This window comes from Mustela nivalis (genome assembly GCF_964662115.1).
Source record: "Mustela nivalis genome assembly, chromosome: 4".
NCBI classification, from domain to species: Eukaryota; Metazoa; Chordata; class Mammalia; order Carnivora; family Mustelidae; genus Mustela; species Mustela nivalis.
In genome coordinates this window covers 108,254,530-108,272,574 of record NC_139023.1, presented here as the reverse complement: position 1 = coordinate 108,272,574, position 18,045 = coordinate 108,254,530, and the positions used below count along the sequence as shown (strand labels likewise).

Below are 18,045 nucleotides of genomic sequence, written 5' to 3'. Positions count from 1 at the left end.
GTGGCAGCCAGATAAGTTAACAGATAATTAAGATATAATATCAAAGTCCTATGAAAGAGTCATTAAGGAGTCAAAGAAAGACTTGAGAAATAGTAGAGTCAAAGAACAATTTCACTTTACCTGAGTTTAAAAGAGTAAGTAGGACTCAGTGAGGTTAGGAAGGAAGAACAGCATACTGGGCAAAGTATCAGCAGCTACCAAAGCATGGAGGTGAGTGAGCATGAAATTCTAGAAAATGCGAAGTTGAAACTACTGAAATGTATGTGGGGTGAATGTTGAGTATAGGTGAGAGAGAATGTGAGAAGCTTACTACCATCCAAATTATGGTTTTTCCATTGTTAATCTGCATTCCTCTGTTGTTACACTGTATTTTTAAACAAATGCCATTACTGTGTTTACATGACCGATGACATTAGGGTAGTAGGTTGATTTAGGTTTCTCTGGAGTGCAGAGTTGTCATTGTTTTAATTTTTTAATTTTGCTGCTTTTCAGCATCGATATCAATATCAAGGTTCTTAGAGCCTATGCCTATATTTAATACAATTGAGTTGTTATAAACATTAACCTCCCTAACAATGTATTCACCATCAACCATAACCCAAAATACTTCTCCTGTGATGCTTTTCAAGCCTTTTTTATTTTGACACCGCTGAACACGGTCTTTAATTTGTTACACTTATTAAGGTACCATTGTGTTTAACAAGTACACAGAAGCGAGCTTGGCGGAAAGTGAGGTGTCCGTCACGGGAGGCTTGCCTTTCCCTACCTCTTACCTGTTGCCTGCTGCTTCAGGAAAGGTACCTGGTAGGATCCAGGACCCACATGCTCCTCAGTGCTGCCACCTTCAGCCAATCTGAACAAGCGGGGAGCTCGATCATACATAATTCTGGGAGGGAGGGGCGGAGCGGGAGAAGCCGCCGCTGCAAAAAGGGTAAAAACAAAGCCACTAGAGGCGAGGAGCAAAAGGAAGCTGACGACGGTCTGAAGACGGTCGAACAGAACTTGAATAAATGGACGAGCTAACCACAGACGCTGTCTCCCTACCCGCTCACTGGGGTCAGATTTTTCTCTAGGTCAATTTGGAACCCCGTGGTACAGTAAAAGGGAGGGCGACCAGGAATAAGATACCCCTCACACCCATCTAACTGTTCACCAGGCGCAAACTGAAGTACTCCGCTAGGAAAGGAGATTAAAAAGTAGGCGCCGGACTCTGTACTTCCGGTCTTCCCTCCGCCCATTTCTCTCCGCCCCGGAAGTCTCTAGGAGCGAGGGGGCGTAGGGCTCCTCCCCCGCCAAGCTCTCGGAGCACGCGCACTGAGCTGCGGACAGCCCGCCTTGCTCCGCCCTTCGCTCACCGCGTACTCAAAAGGAGAGCCCAGGTCGTCTTGCGGCGCCAACGGCTTTAAGGTTTGTGCTTGTCGGAAGAGCTCTAGAAAATACGTTAGAAGGGGTTAGAGCTCGCTTGACCATGATCTCTATCTTCTAGGAGCGTTAGAGCGGCGGGAAAGACATAGCAAAAACTGTGAAAGAAAAAACCATTCTCTCCGCAGAGCCTGGGTTCCGCAAACTCAGCCCCCCCAGCTACTACACCTACATGCGCACCCACAGAGGGAAAACACCTCTGGCTCTATCGTACAGAGAATCCCAAACCTCGAAGAGAATCTCAGGAAGTGCTGGTGACAAGAAACAGGGAACCGGAGGAAAGAGAGGAAAAGCTCACCAAGAGAAGCAATGCAAAGGCCGGGTGACAGAAAGCTCTGTTTGTTGTCACATGCCAGGCAACGGCAACAGCGTCTCCTCACTCTGTTTATAACCAAGGGCTTGAAAAGGCCCAGTCCACCCACCCCCACCCCAACCAATGAGACTCTTAACCTCAGGTAAAAGGAACCTGGCTTGTGCAATGGTCTTAAGTCTGTGTCAGAATCCACCATAAAATGTCCTCTGGCTGTTTTGTTTTTTTCAAAGACTTTATTTATTTATTTGACAGAGATCACAAGTAGGCAGGGAGGCAGGCTGAGAGAGAGGAAAGGAAGCAGGCTCCCTGATGAGAGCCTGATGCGGGACTCAATCCCAGGACCCTGAGATCATGACCTGAGCGGAAGGCAGCAGCTTAACCCACTGAGCCACCCAGGCGCCCTGTTTTGTTTTGTTTTGTTTTGTTTCCCCAGCAAGAAGCCCTTCCACATTCTAATTATCTTTAAAGGCTTAAATAGATACTCTCTTGACCATGCCTCACCCCCAATGAGCTACTGTACTTTAACTTGTATCTACTACAAAGTTTTCTGTTTTGTTTTGTTTTTAAGATTTTTATTTATTTGACAGAAGTAGGCAGAGAGAAAGGAGAAAGCAGGCTTCCCACTGAGCAGAGAGCCCGATGTGGGGCTCGATCCCAGGACTCCGGGATCATGACCTGAGCTGAAGACAGAGGCTTTAACCCACTGATCCACCAAAGTGCCCCTCTACTACAAAGTTTTATATTAATGCTCTGCAGAACACGATTTGATACCCAGTTCTGTGGGTCATTTGTTATGACAGTCGTTCCATAAAAGTGAGATGTTTTCCATACAAAGCTGTATGCTTCTACAGGATATATCTGTAATACGTTTTTTCTTTTTCCTACTCAGTATCTAGCTGAATAATCATTTACTTAAAAAACAAATTGGCAGGGGCGCCTGGGTGGCTCAGTGGGTTAAGCCTCTGCCTTCCGCTCAGGTCATGATCTCAGGTTCCTGAGACAGACCCGCTTCTGGCTCTCTGCTCGGCAGGGAGCCTGCTTTCCCCTCTCTCTCTGCCTGCTTCTGATCTCTCTCTGTGTCAAATAATTTCTTAAAACACACACACACACATTGACAAATGCATAGAGATAGAGACAGAGATATATAGACATATACTATAGACTGCTGCTAGGCTGTGGTGATACAGCCTCAGGCATTCTGTAAGGAATGGAGAAAGAGATGTGTATCAGCGGTAATATGAAGTGACAAGAGAGATGTATAAAATAAAAAAATACATATTGCAGGACTTTAGAAACTGCCTCTTCCTCCTAAGAAACTAGATGTTGATCCATAATTCTTTCTTGTGGTCTTGTTTCTCCTTGCATGCTTGCAGAAAGCCTCATAATTTCCTCAAAGTTATTTAAGCCTTATTTTCCCAATCTTCCACAGATAACCCATTGAGATCTAGAACCCATTTACTACCGCATTTTACTATATAGATGAAAAGAGAAAAATCTGTATGCTTTGGAGGATGAGCCAGTGGTGCTATAAATTAGCTTTCTATTGGTGGACATTCCTTAGGGACTTCATTTTCCCTTAACCCAAACAAGAATAGAAACCCAGACTGCAATTTCAAGTCTAGGCCATCTTTGTAGTAAACACTGGTGTGGACTGACAACCTCCTTCTGGCTGTTCAAGTCTGTTTTGGCCTTGATTACTCTTTCCTTAGATATATTTGGGTTTGAGATTGGGAATGGAAGTGATAAAGAAAGGTTTATCTGCTTTTTCTCTGATCTGATTTTTGGCCAGTGAGCCTAACCTAATTTAGGCAGGAGTTCTTCATACGGTTTATCCTAGCTCATTTGCAGATCTCTAAACAGGACTTAGTGACCTTAAAACCTTTGTCCCAGGTACAAATACAGTGTTTTTCTATCTTGCCTGTTTCCTCAGTGCATGTTCTTTTCTCAAGGACCTCATAGAAGGGTAACTGATAAATGGTACTATAATGGTGCTGGGTCTTGTGGTCAGATCTATCTAAATAACACAGCTCTGGGGGCTCCTGGTCAAGATCCTGGGGTCCTGAGATTGAGCCCCGCCTTGGGCTCCCCATTCAGTGGGAAGTCTGCTTCTCCCTTGTCACTCCCCCTACTTGTGTTCCCTCTCTCTCTCTCTATCAAATAAACAAATAAAATATTTTAATGAATAAAGAAAATCTTTTAATAAATAAATAACACACCTCTGTATCTAAATAAAGATACACCTTCAACACTCTTTATAATTTTGTAATACTTGGTGTCTCTCAGAATCTCTATTCTTAACACAGAGTCTTTCTTTAAAAGTTTTTAAAGAAAAAGAAGTTTTTAAAAGTTTTTAAAGAAAATCCTTCCTCTATTTCCTTAATCACTGTAGCTGTTCTACCTTTCCCGGCTATTATTTCTTTCTTACGATTCAGTAACAAGAATGGTACACCATATTTTGGGATTGGAAAATCTTTTTAAAGGAGAACAGTAAATCTTTTTTCATTATCTCTCATTGTAGTAAATATTTCCTGAATAGTTTTAAATGAGTGTGCTGCAGAAAAAAATAAATACATTAACATAGAGTTATAATTACATATAAAGACGAAATAAAGAATTTGACTCAGCACTTCTCAGTTTCTGCAAAATAGTCTTAATGCTAATTAACTACCCTATATAGTTATTTCCACGGTATTAGTAAGAAATGGAACCCATATTTGAACTAAGATTTATTTGACTACAAAATTTGGATTGTTCCCATTCCTCCATGTTGGCTACCACTAGAATAAATAAATCAGATTGATTCTTTATCAAATACGTTTCCTGCAATGAACAACTCCATAGTCACCAATTTTTCCATACAATATTCTGAGGATTAAGTAGATTGCAGTGATATCTGGAGTCTTGCATGAGATGTGGGAATTCTTCCTTCAATAGCTTTAAATACCTTATAAATATTATAAAACTGAATTGGTTTTGAAAACTAATTTCTTCAGTCCATCATGATTTGGTTTCCATTGTTTTGCTTTTTTTCCTAAATAAAAATTAAATAATGGTGATACATCACTTGGCATGTATTATACAACAGAATATACTTTGTCAATGTTATTAGTAGTCACATTGTAAAGTGATATGTATTCAAGTCAGAATGGTGAAAATACTTATGTAATCATTTGAAGCTCATAAAGTATATTTTATGTTCAGTATTTTGTTTAATATAAATTTCTTTCTCTAAACTGCAGACATATTATGATTCTGAAATACAAAAATTTCATGAAATGTGTTTTAAAAATTATACCATGTTATCAGTGACCACCTGATTTTTTTTCACTTACATTCATTGAACACCTATTATATGCTAGCACTGTGAAGCATCTTATACCAATAATCTAAATCTTTTCTCATATAACTCATGAAGTAGGTTCTATTACTGTCTTTATTAGTATGCTGAAAGCCACTAAATTTGTCACCCAATATCACATAGTTAATGAATAATGGAGCTGCATTTCAAACTAGTTCATTTGACTCTAGACCTATTTTCTTTCTTTTTTTTTTTTTTTTTTAAGTATGTTCCAGTGTGGGGCTTTGAATTCATAACCCTAAGCTCGAGACCTGAGCTGATATCAAGAGTTGGGCACTTAACTTACTGAGTCACCCAGGCCCCCCTCTAGACCTGTTTTCATAGCCATTATAAGGGACATGTCCCCAGCTATGCTTTACTTTCACACCCAGTAATTTTTTCCTCAGTTCTTACTTGAGATTGGCTGTATGTTTGTTAATTCATCTAAAAAGGAAATTCTGGAGGTAGTCTTTCAGGGGCGATACGGTGGCTCCTTCGTGGCAGGGAACCACAGTGCTCTATTATGCTGCTCCACATCTTGATGTATGCCTCCCAGTCTAAGCTGAGTTCATGGTCTAAAAATTACCTACTAGAATTCCAGGCATTATAAGCAGCAGGAAGAGAAAACAAAAGTATAGCCTCCCTTCTTTTCAGAGACTTCCAAGAAGTAACACATACAAAATACATGCTTACATCTCATTGGCCCAAACTATGTCAGCAGGTACGTATAGCTATAAAAGAGGCTGGAAAACATAGCCCATCTCTGGGTATCAAGTTCTATTATTAAGGAACAGGGAGTCTGTGTAAAAGAGAAACACCCTCAGTTTTTTCCACAATTGCCTATTTGGGAAAGCTTCCTTTCTCTTGGTGTCCAAGGTACTGTAATTTCCAGGTTCTCATTATACTATCCCTTAACAGCATCTACTGTCTCCTCTAATTTTTGTTTTTCTCTCATTTTTCTTTCTCTCCCATCCTCTCTCTTTCCCCATATGCAATCGTTCATTGTCAAACCATGTATCGCCTTTGAGATTCAGGCATTTCCAAGTATCTGCTAAACATTTAAATGTAAGTGATCCACCTTCACTTCAAGTTAAATACTCCCAAACCTTAATTCATTTTTTTTTCTGATGGCCTCATCATACTCCTGGTCTCCTATTTCTGTTCAGAAGAGCAATATCTTCCCATACATCAGGCTTAAAACCTCTTAGACAACTACTTTTTTTTTCTCCCACATCTAAACAGCTGCTAGTTCCATTGTTTCTGCCTGTGATCTTTCTGAAATCTACCCCTCACTGCATTCTTGCTGTCATTTTGATGATGTTCTCAACCCTACTGATGTGGTATATTCTAACATCTCAACTGGAATCCCTTTGGTAACTTGTCTCTTACAAGTTATCCCACACACTGAAGTTAGGTTAATCTTCCTAAGTGCCATTTTGAAAATATCTCTCCCATGCTCAGAAAATTATTGCTACTGTGTAAGTTTGGCACTGGGTGTTTCAAACAAGCCAATCCACTTTTCCATTTCTGTATCTTCCTGCACGCCCCATTCACATAAGTTACATAACATTCACACAAACCTTGCCCTTTTCATTTCTGTACTTTTGTTCAAGACTTTATCTCTGCCTAGAAATGCCCTTCCTTCACGTCTTATCTATGAATGTTAAACTTTAGGGAACATCATTTTTTAATTACAGCTTTTTTTTTTTTTTTTAAATTAAAGAGAGAGATCAGAAGTAGGCAGAGAGGCAGGCAGAGAGAGAGGAGGAAGCAGGCTCCCTGCCAAGCAGAGAACCCGATGCGGGGCTCGATCCCAGGATCCTGGGATCGTGACCTGAGCCAAAGGCAGAGGCTTTAACCCACTGAGCCACCCAGGAGCCCCTAATTACAGCATTTAGATAGCACATTTTAAAGAGTACATTTTTAATGTTTGTTGAACATTTTTTAAAAGATAGTAAAATATAAAATGAAACACCAACAAAGTAATATTACTTTTGATACCAGGTTAGTACTTTAAATTTAATGAGCAAACCAAAATTTGTAAATGTTCTGAAACAACACAGGAGTACTGGCTTCTTCTTGAGAAAAAAAAATGAACCATGCTTATATTAATTATTTATCTCCTAAATGTGGTCACAGACATTTGATGATAGTTTTTGTTGCTTTTTTTTTAAGTTAATACTTTTATTTTTTTTAATATTTTATTTATTTATTTGACAGACAGAAATCACAAGTAGACAGGCAGGCAGAGAGAGAGAGGAGGAAGCAGGCTCCCTGCGGAACAGAGAGACTGATGCAGGGCTCGATCCCATGACCCTGGGGTCATGACCTGAGCTGAAGGCAGAGGCTTTAACCCACTGAGCCACCCAGCTCCTCTTTTTGTTGCTTTTTTAAGAAGTATTGTTCTGTGGTGCCTGGCTGGCTGTCAGTGGAGAGTGGAGCATACAACTCTTGATCTCATGGTTGTGGGTTCGAGCCTTACCCAGCCTTACTTAAAAAATAAAGTCTTTTTAAAAAGTATTTTTCAGGGCGCCTGGGTGGCTCAGTGGGTTGGGCTGCTGCCTTTGGCTCGGGTCATGATCTCAGGGTCCTGGGATCAAGCCCCACATTGGGCTCTCTGCTCAGCAGGGGGCCTGCTTCCCTTCCTCTCTCTCTGCCTACTTGTGATCTCTGTCAAATAAATAGATAAAATCTTTTAAAAAAAAATAAAAAGTATTTTTCTGGGACGCCTGGGTGGCTCAGTTGGTTGGACGACTGCCTTCAGCTCAGGTCATGATCCTGGAGTCCCGGGATCGAGTCCCACATCGGACTCCCAGCTCCATGGGGAGTCTGCTTCTCTCTCTGACCTTCTCCTCGTTCATGCTCTCTCTCACTGTCTCTCTCTCAAGTATATAAATAAAATCTTTAAAAAAAAAAAAGTATTTTTCTGAATAGCTCAGCAGTTAAGTGTCTGCCATCTGCTCAGCTCTTGATCCCAGGGCTTTAGGATCAAGTCCCGCATTGGTCTTCTTGCTCAAAGAGCCTGCTTCTCCCTCTGCCTGCCACTCCTCCTGTTTGTGCACTTTCTCTCTCTCTCTCTTTCTCTCCGACAAAAATAAATAATTAAAAAAAATTTTTTTTGAAGTATTGTTCTGAGGGTCACCTGGGTGTCTCAGTTAAGTATCTGCCTTCAGCTCAGGTCATGATCCCAGCATTATGAGATCAAGCTCCACATCTAGCTCCCTGCTTCTCTCTCTTCCTCTGCTGCTTCCCCTGCCTCTGCTCTCTCACTGTCAAGTAAATAAATAAAAATGTTATCAAAAAAAAAAAAAAAAAGAAGAAGAAGAAGAAGAAGTATTGTTCTATCAGATAGAAGGAGACCAAGAGGAAAAGTTTGGGAATTAAAGGAGCCAGCTTTTCAAATGTAGTACCATGAATCAGAGTTTTCCACTTGTTAGAGTACATTAAACATATCCATACTAGTAAGCACATCTATACTAAAGTACCAATTATTAATATGAAGACATATAAGATCATATGTCTAAGCGAAAACATACTGGGTCAAGAGAAGTAGAAGATAAGCCACAGACTGGGAGAAAATATTTGTGAAAGACACATCTGATAAAGCACTATTACTTAAAATATGCAAAGACTCTTAAAACTCAACAGTAAAAAACAAGCAACCCAATTTTAAAAAAAGGACAAGAGACCTAAATACCTCATCAAAGAAGATCTATAGGTGACTAGTAAGCATATGGCAAGATGTTCAACATCATATATCATCAGGGAAATGCAAAATAAAAAGATACTACTTATGTTGGTTTCTTCAGAGAAACAAAACCAATGAGATATATATATATATATAGAGAGAGAGAGAGAGAGAAAGTGAGAAAGAGAGAGAGAGAGAAATATTGCAGGAATTGGCCCATACAGTTATGGAGGCTGAGAAGTCCCAATTCTCCAGTCTGCAAGTTAGAGAACCAAGAAATCTCATGATATAATTCAGTACCTGTCCAAAGGCCTGAGAACCAAGGAAGTCAATGGTATAACTCCCAGTCCAAGGGTAGAGGCCTGAGAATTGGGGACCATTGGTGTAAGTCCCAGAGTCTGGAGGCCCATTGAATAAGGGGTTCAGATGTCCAAGGGCAGGAAAAGATGGCTGTCTCAGTTCAAGAGAGAAAATTTACCCTTCCTTTGCTTTTTGTTCCATTCATTCATCCTATTCATTCCCTCTATGGATTGAGTGATGCCTGCCCACATTGATGAGGGCAGTCTACTGAATCAAATGCTAATGTCTTCTAGAAACACACCACAGACAAACCCAGAAACAATGCTTTAACAGCTTTCTAAACACTCTATAGGCCTGTCAAGTTGGCACATAAAATTAACCATCATGTCACTACACACCTATTAGAATGGCCAAAATCCAATGTCAAATGCTGACAAGGATGTAGAGTAATAGGACCATTGCTAGAGAGAACCCAAAATGATACAGCCCCTTGAAAGAGAGTTTGGCAGTTTTCTTACAAAATTAAACATACTAACCATATAGTCCAGCAATCATGCTCCTTGGTATTTCCCCAAAGGAGTTGAAAATTAATGTCCACATAAAATCCTACACACTGATTTTACAGCAGCTTTATTTTTTGGCGGGGGAAGGGGTAGCAGGAAGTCCTTTTTAACTGTTTAATGTGATGTGAAAGAGACGGTGTGCTGATGCTCCATCATCTCAATAGAGAGTTCCCAGGAAGGGAAAAGGCTGGTGTTTTTTAAAAATTTAAAAAAAAAAAACTGTAAAGAATTCAACAGGAAGTTCTTTAAATTGCAGAAATGTTATTATTCTGTTTCATGACATGCTAACCCTTAGAGCTTTGTTCCCCCCACTGCATACAGGTCTGATCATTTCTGGATAAAAATGGGGATTTACTGGCATATTTCAGCCAGCTTTTTCAGTTCTGTCCCAGTGGGCTGGTCCGGAAGTCAAATTAAAAGCTCCAGAATAGACTAACAGCTGCCAGCCCCTCTATGTAGATTTGCACAAGCTCTACAAAGCAGTGTCATAGCAGATGCCCAGGCCTATTCAGCAGTAAGGAGCATCAATTGTGGAAAAGCTATCACCAGGACTCAATGTTTTAGATTCTTGTAATGTAATTTTCCCAGAAACACCGATGTCAAACAGATGGAGCTTTCTGTGCTCTACCTGTAAAGTTCCATCAGGTCTAAACACAGCACAGGTGTTAAATAATCTCCCAGCATCCTCTTCAAGAATGGAAACTCCAATGAGATATATGCTGCACTCCTTTGCTACTTCAGAAAGCTTCTGTGTGGATTCACCAGGTATTCTCTCTGCATATTCAGGAAAATATTTCATACCAAATTTAAGAATTAAAGCACTCTGGAAGAGCAACTATTTTGACTCCTCCTCTTGCTGCCTCCCAGACAAGGCCACAGGCTTGAGTGAGGTTATCTGATTTGATGAAAGAAACCTGAAGTTGGATGAGGACCAAATGAAAAGAGGCCATGGCTCTCCGACGTAGCACCATGGGTGGTGCAACAGAGCAGGTGGAGGGTCTCTGGGTGGAGACCCTATAGTAGCTTTATTCTTAATTGTCAAATCTTGGAAGCAAGCAAGACATCTTTCAGTAGGTGAGTGGATATTTCGCAGTACATGCAGGCATGTTGGAATGTTATCCAGCACTAAAAATACATGAGCTATCAAGCCATGAGAAACATAAAAGAAACCTAAATGCATATGGCCATTCTGAATGGCCATTCTTAAAAAGGCCACATACTGTATGATTCTGGAAAAGGCAAACTATGGAGACAAAAGATCAGCTACTACCAGTTGCGGAGTAGGAAGAAGAGATGAACAGGTGGAGCACAGGATTTTTAGCACAATAAATATACTCTGTATAATATTATAATGATAGCTGTATTTCATTTTACCTTTGTCCAAATACATAGTACATGCAACACCAAGAATGAACCCTAATGTAAACTATGGACTTTGGGCAATTATAATGTGTCGATATAGATTCATCCTCAGTTAAAAAAAAAAAAAAAAGTAATATTCTGGTGAGTGATGTTAATAATTGGAGAGGTTATGCATGTATGGGGGAAGGGGGCATATGGAAAATCTCTATACCTTCATTGCAGATTTGTTGTAAAACTAAAAACACTCTTAAAAAAATAAATCTTTTTTTAAAAAGGGATATGAAAAATAAAATGGATAATCAGCTGAAGATATCCTTTTACCCCACTGTACTCTCATTATGATTCTTACATATGTAAAAAGATGCTCAATAAATGTTTATTAAATTATTTTGAATTTCCAGAAATTTCAGTGAAATAAGTGGTTTTTAAGGAGTTAATTGAAAGAATGCGTCTTACACAGGGAATCTAGGACTATAGGAACTTAAAGGTGACCTCTTTCCCCTCAACTACCAACTTTAATATATCTTACTCTCCTAAGTAAACCCTTTCTGAGGTCTCTGGGTAGCCAGGTACAGGTAAAGGCTTGGGTTCTATGAATGTTCCAGTAGGGAAAATAGGATGAGGGCTTCCTCCCACATGAGATAGTCATCACCTTCCATGACTTCCAAGATTTCTATCATTGAAGGCACCAGTGGGGTGCCACCTGACCCCAGTAAGCTAACAAATAAAGATATAATACACCTATAAAATAGATTTAATACATCTAGGTAATCATCTAAGATGATGTTTGGTGAGAGGAAGGTCTTTCAAAATAAATAGAATTCAGACCACTTTCTGTAGGTGCTAGCAGAGACAGATGACAGCTAGTAAAATAAGAGCACTTGAGATGGTTAACTATAGCACAGGAAAGAGATTCTGAAGCTAAACATATGACTTCCCAGCTGAACAATTGCATAGATTAATTGAAAGAAAGGCTAGTAATTGTTGCAACCCAAATGAGCTTGAGACCAAATGGAAGAAATATGTCAAAACAGAGAACAAAAAAACATAAAAACACAGGAATGTACAGGAACAGATAAGAGACCTACAGATAGATCCAGAAGAATGAATATACAAATAATAAAAATAATAATAATTCTTTCTTTTTTTAATAATAGACATTCTAAAAGCAGAAAAGACAATTGGGGCATTGGAGGAAGTTAAGAAAGAAAGGAAAAATAATCCTCAGAATAAGACCTGAGTCTTCAGATTAAAAGGACGAAGATTGAGTTGCTATTAATGAGAAATGGCATATATCTGGACATAGCCGAAAAATTCTTATGGAAGAGACAGAATAAGTTGCTTATAAAGGGAAAGGATCAGAATGAAATTAGAATTCTCATTTTCAACACTGAAACATCATAGACAAAGGAAAACATACACAGACTAAGGGAAAAAAAGTGGATGGAAACCAAAGGAGCCTATGCCCAATAATGATTTTATGCATGTGTCAGCACATAAGTAAGACGTGTGGATATGTGAGAATTTAGAAAGTACTGTTTATTATTCATATATAGCAAATGAAGAGACTCATGGTTTGGCACTAACCAAAAAAGAAATTATCTATATAAAAATATATGAAAAACCTCAAGGTAATGTGTTGTCTTACACAATAAAGAAGAGAGGAAATAGTGTTGGTCAATAAACTTTCTGTAAATATATCATATTATATTTAAATATTAACACACAATAACTGACCAAATATAACTGTTTATATATGTTCTAAGTAAGTACTCTAGAAACTAAGATGACATGGCTGATGAAAAACTAATTTGCAGTCTGACAAATTATATAGAAAAAACGAGGAACTGGGAGATCTAGAGGAAGAGGTAACACAAAGTGTTGTGGAAATCATGGCTGATGAGAAAGAGAAGAAAAGAATAAAGAAAATGAAAATATTCTAGAGGCTTCATCTTACCGTGGAGAGTGACCAAGAGAAAAACAGAATGTTTTAGTAAAAAAAAAAAAAAAAAAAAAAAAAAGACTATCTTATTTTCAAGTAATAGTGAGGAAATGTGTCTGACTTGGAGCACAGGAAAGGAGAGGTAACCAATAATAGAATGAAAATCTTGTAATAGAGTATCCACATTAAAAAAAAATGGAATGAGTAATCACTATATCAAGCCAGTATAAATGCATTAAAAAGTAACATAAATAATAAAAATTAAATGAAAGAAAATCAAGCATATGATCATTGCACTAAGTGTAAAACATTAAATTCTCCCACTAAAGATAGAGATAATCAGATTAATTTTAAAAATCTCAGATAGAAACTACTATCTATAAGAATCACTAAAATACATTGACAATAAAGGAATGGGAAAATGATACCAAGGAAATTCAGACCAAATTAAGATGAGATAACCAATTATGGGAGATTTAAGGTTAAAAGTACCAAACTAGACTAAGAGAGATACAAGCTACTGATAAACCAAGTTTATGTATACTGTACACTTGAAACTTATACAGTGCTGCATGTCAATTGCATCTCAATAAAACTGGGGGAAAAACAAGTTTATGAAAGATGATACAACAGTAGCAAAACCATATGCATCAAATATTACAGCTGTTACATAAAGCAGAAGCTCTTAGAAATGCAAAGAGAACTTGATTAAAATACAGTAGTAGTGGACATATCAATGCACCTCTTTCTGAATTGGATAGATGAAAAATAAGTTGTGAAAAATAAAATTGGACTTGATACACAAAATCTTCTGTTAGACCGCAAAGGAACCTTAATAAATTTTGAAATACAAAGTTATCATGAAATACCAAGTATTTTATGAACATACTCCTCCCTAAAGGAGAAGAAATATTCTTCAAATGTTGAAGTTAACACACCAACTTCTCTCAAAGAAAAATGAAGAAAAAAAGAAATAAGCAAAGTCTTGAAACAAACAAACAAAAAAAGAACAACTATTGTGGAAAAACCCAGCAAATGCTACTACAGCCAAGTGATCAAAATTAACATCAACAGTCATAAGTTGTGTTGACAGTATGTAATTTTGATGTGATGAAAATAGCACTGTACCCTTATGATCTTCCCCTGAAACTCAAAACCACAGTCTAATTATGAGGAAAACAGACAAATGCCAATTGAGGGAAATTCCTCAAAATACCTAACCAGTACTCCTCAAAACTGTCATTGTCATCAAAAACAAGGGAAGTCTGAGAAACTGTCATAGCCAAAAAGAGCCTAAGAAGACAAAACAACTAAGTGCAATGTAGTTTTCTAAATGAGATTCTGGAATAGATAAAGGATACTAGGTAAAAATTAAGGAAATCCAAATAAAGTATGGATTGGTACATATCAATATATCAATATTGGCTCATTATTATAGCAAATAAATCACGAAAATGAAAGAGGTCAATAAAGGACATTGAGTGTGGGTTATAAAGAGAGTATCTCTGTACTTCACATCTTTTCTGGACATCTAAAACTGTTCAAAAATAAAAAGTTTATTTAAAATCAGGCATAAGGAATGCCTGGGTGGCTCAGTCAGTTGAGCGCTCTACTCTTGATTTTAGCTCAGGTCATGATCCATGGTTGTAGGATCCAACCCCACATAGAGCACCTTGGTCACCGGAGAGTCAGTTTGAAATTCTCTCTTTCCTTTCGGTCTCCCTCTGCCCCTCCCCCCACTCATGCATGTGAGCATATGCTCTTTCTTTCTCTTAAATAAATAAATCCTTAAAGAAAAAAGCATGAAAACCAGGTGAAAATCATAGCTAAGTCTTATTTAACCTTAAAAAAAAAGATAATTCCAATATTATTTCACATACTCCATATTATAAAGCTAAAATCTCATTTTCATTCATGAAACTAGTATAATTTTAATACCAAAAGATGCTCCAGGATTCTACCAAATTCCACCAAACAGTTAATCTCTATAATAATTATATGTGCAAAAATTTTAAAGAAATGATAGCAAATAGAATCTAGCAATGTTTTTAAAAGATAATAAGACTAAATAGGTAAAATCTATAATTGCATGAATGATTGAACTTCAGAAACATAATTCTTCACATTAACAAATTATCAGCAAAATTAATATATGTTCATATCAATAGATGCAGGAAAGGCATTTGATGAAATCAAAGAGAAGTTCCTAAAAAATGGGGAGAAAATGCGGGTGAAGGAGAAGAGTGAGGAAGGAATAGATAAATATCACATTTATTCATTGTTTACAAAATGAGGGAAATGCTTCAGGATTATTTAATAAAATTTAATGTGTGAAACTTTGGTTGAAAGAGACAAAACAGGAAAAGAAAACAGGCAGAGCTGTGAAATGTTTGTGCTTTAATGCCATGAGTGAAGTAAAGCAAGAGCACGGTGAGAGGTAAATCAGGAAGTGTTTGCAATAAAGGTTGCAGCACACCTGCATACATCGTTTGGGGTCCTTTGGGAAATATGTACCATCCCACCTGATTCAAATGACAGTGATGAAAAAAATCCAATGCCAAATGAGGTAAACAATGATTGGATGCAGAGCCATATGTGGTTTAGTGAGGTCCATCATGGAAGATGTGGAGAGGCAGTTGAGGGGTTGTACAGCAAAAATGTAGAGTCATGAAGGAAAATAAGTTATATAAAAATGGGTCAAATGAAGTTTTCACACTGAGGAGTTTCTCAGGAATGGACAGATAACATGTTTCTCTTACTAACTTTAACCAAAATCAATCTGCATAATAAATCACCTGCCAGAAAGCAGTGGCAACTATTCATTCTTCTGATACTCTGAAAAGTGGGTTTGAGATCAAGGCAGATGCTGTTGTCTGATCCTTAGTAAGTTGCTCTCCCTATCTTTGTGGTGGATTGCTCTGGGTTGAGTCCTAAAATGGATAGTTTCAGTTAACAGCTGACTGATAATATCTTTTAATGGTGTGAAAATAAGGCAAATGATACCAAATGCAGTACTTTTGCTTTAAAAAGTATGAGTGAAATGGTAAGGTATTTAACTTTTTCTTCTAAGAAAGTTAAAAAAAGACTAAATGAAGACTTTTTAAATATGATGTATGCTTTTTAAAGATTGAAAATCAGTAAATTTTGACACATCATTTAAAATCAGTACATTAAGGGGCACCTGGGTGGCTCAGTGGGTTAAAACCTCTTCCTTTGGCTCAGGTCATGATCCCAGGGTCCTGGGATCGAGCCCTGCATGGGGCTCTCTGCTCAGCGGGGAGCCTGCTTGCCTTCCTCTCTCTCTCTGCCTGTCTGTCTGTCTACTTGTGATCTCTGTCAAATAAATAAATAAAATCTTTAAAAAAATAAAATAAAATAAAATCAGTATATTAAAAATGGAAACTACATGATACTGAGGTAGAAATCTCACATGGCTCAACTTATAAATTAATAAAAAATTTAAGAATATGTTTACATGGGGGACGCCTTGGTGGCTCAGTCGGTTAAGCAGCTGCCTTCGGCTCAGGTCATGATCCCAGCATCCTGGGATCGAGTCCCACATCCGGCTCCTTGCTCAGCAGGGAGCCTGCTTCTCCCTCTGCCTCTGCCTGCCATTCTGTCTGCCTGTGCTCGCTCTCTCCCCCTCTCTCTCTCTGATAAATAAATAAAATATAAAAAAAATGAATATGTTTACATGGCATTTTTAAAAACCTGCTGTCTTGCATAATGGTCCCAAAGGAGCATATTATAGTTTTAGAAGATTCTCCATTGTTAGATTTCTATCTTAGCACTGTACAGTGTTTTATTAAATATATATATAGCTATATTCTTCTATTATATAGACAGACCATGTTAAAATGATTTGTAGTTCTCATTCATTAAGTAAATCTCATTAAAATCTCAGTACTTCAAAAATAATTACCTTTTAAGGCTGAATATTACTCAGCCTTAAAAAGGAAGGAAGTCCTGCCACATGCTATAGCATGGATGATCCTGGAGGACATTATGCTGCATGAAATAAGCCAGTCACAAAAAGACAAACACTACATGATGCCATTTTTGTGAGGTATCTGAAGTAGTCAAATTTATAGAAACAGGAAGAAGAGTGGTGGCTGCCAGGGGCTGGTGGAGGAGGAGATGAAGAGTTGTTTATGGATATGGAGATCTGTTTTCAAACATGAAAAGATTTCGGAGATCCTTTGCACAACAATATGAATATACATAACACTACTTGACTATACACTTAAAAAATGGTTAGGATGGTAAATTTTATGGGTTTTTTTTTCCACCACAACAAAATATAAAAAGTAAGGTAATGATCTTAAATGAGTGCTTATGAAATCTCAAATGTGTTTGGTGAAATATACTTTCTTCTCATGGTTGTAATATAAAGGATTTGTTGACAACATGTCTTTACCTGGGTGAAGGAAAATTCTACTCACGCCCAGCAAATGAGGCAAGTATTTATTAATCCTCTATTATGAATAAGATATTGAGAGGTATGCAACACATTTTTGTAGATATGGATACAGCTGTTGATGCAAGTCCTAAAAACATTAATAAAGTGGCAATTCAAGATACAAAAAATGTCAAGAAAATAATAGAAGTCACAAGATGGTGCATGATCAGTAGTTACATGAAGGTTACTAGATAAAAGAACTCTTTAGCCTAACTGAATAGGCAAAATAACTAACACAAGCAATCTGCATATCTCCCATATATGGGAGACTTACAGGTGGGTAGTTCAAGAAATTTTTCCTAACATACTCGTGATTGAAAGAAATTGATATTCATTATGTCATTATGTTTTATACAGCTATTTTATGTTTCTATACAGCTATTTTATAAGGTTCCTGAATTTACCTTTCTTTGCTTCTACCCCTACCTTTATTTAGCATGTGAAAATTCTCTAAAAGTCGTCAGGTAATTCTAAACTCACACAAACGCAAACCCAGATAAACATGACTCCTCCAAAGGCTTCTGTCAATTAATTTCAGCTACACACGAAAATGAAATCTTTCCTTCTTTGTACCTTCTCCCTCATCTCTCCCCATTTATTGTAATGACAACTCTTTTCCCCTTTCATTAAAACACGTGCCATCACACAACTCTGTCTTC

The 18,045-nt window shown here is 37.8% G+C and overlaps 1 protein-coding gene, 1 long non-coding RNA gene and 1 pseudogene across 4 annotated transcripts in view; 1 reads left to right on the top strand and 2 right to left on the bottom strand.

Moving 5' to 3' along the window:
* STPG2 (sperm tail PG-rich repeat containing 2) overlaps positions 1-4,406 on the bottom strand; it is a 591,266-nt gene extending 586,860 nt beyond the window's left edge. For both annotated transcript variants that reach the window (XM_082729100.1, XM_082729101.1), the window contains exons 1-2: positions 1,721-4,406; positions 774-920 (exon numbers count right to left, since the gene is read on the bottom strand). In XM_082729100.1, the coding sequence (XP_082585226.1) occupies positions 774-920; positions 1,721-1,931 (358 nt within the window). In that variant the 5' untranslated portion in view covers positions 1,932-4,406. The remainder of the gene's footprint in view (positions 1-773; positions 921-1,720) is intronic.
* On the top strand, positions 1,282-1,939 carry LOC309863860. The gene is made up of 2 exons (XR_014311295.1): positions 1,282-1,407; positions 1,487-1,939. It is a non-coding gene; the product is annotated as an uncharacterized lncRNA (long non-coding RNA).
* Positions 4,407-9,937: 5,531 nt separating the features above from the next.
* Positions 9,938-10,677, bottom strand: LOC309863002 (omega-amidase NIT2 pseudogene; annotated as a pseudogene). The gene has a single exon. The product of its transcript is annotated as an omega-amidase NIT2 pseudogene (transcript).
* Between the last annotated feature and the right edge of the window lie 7,368 nt (positions 10,678-18,045).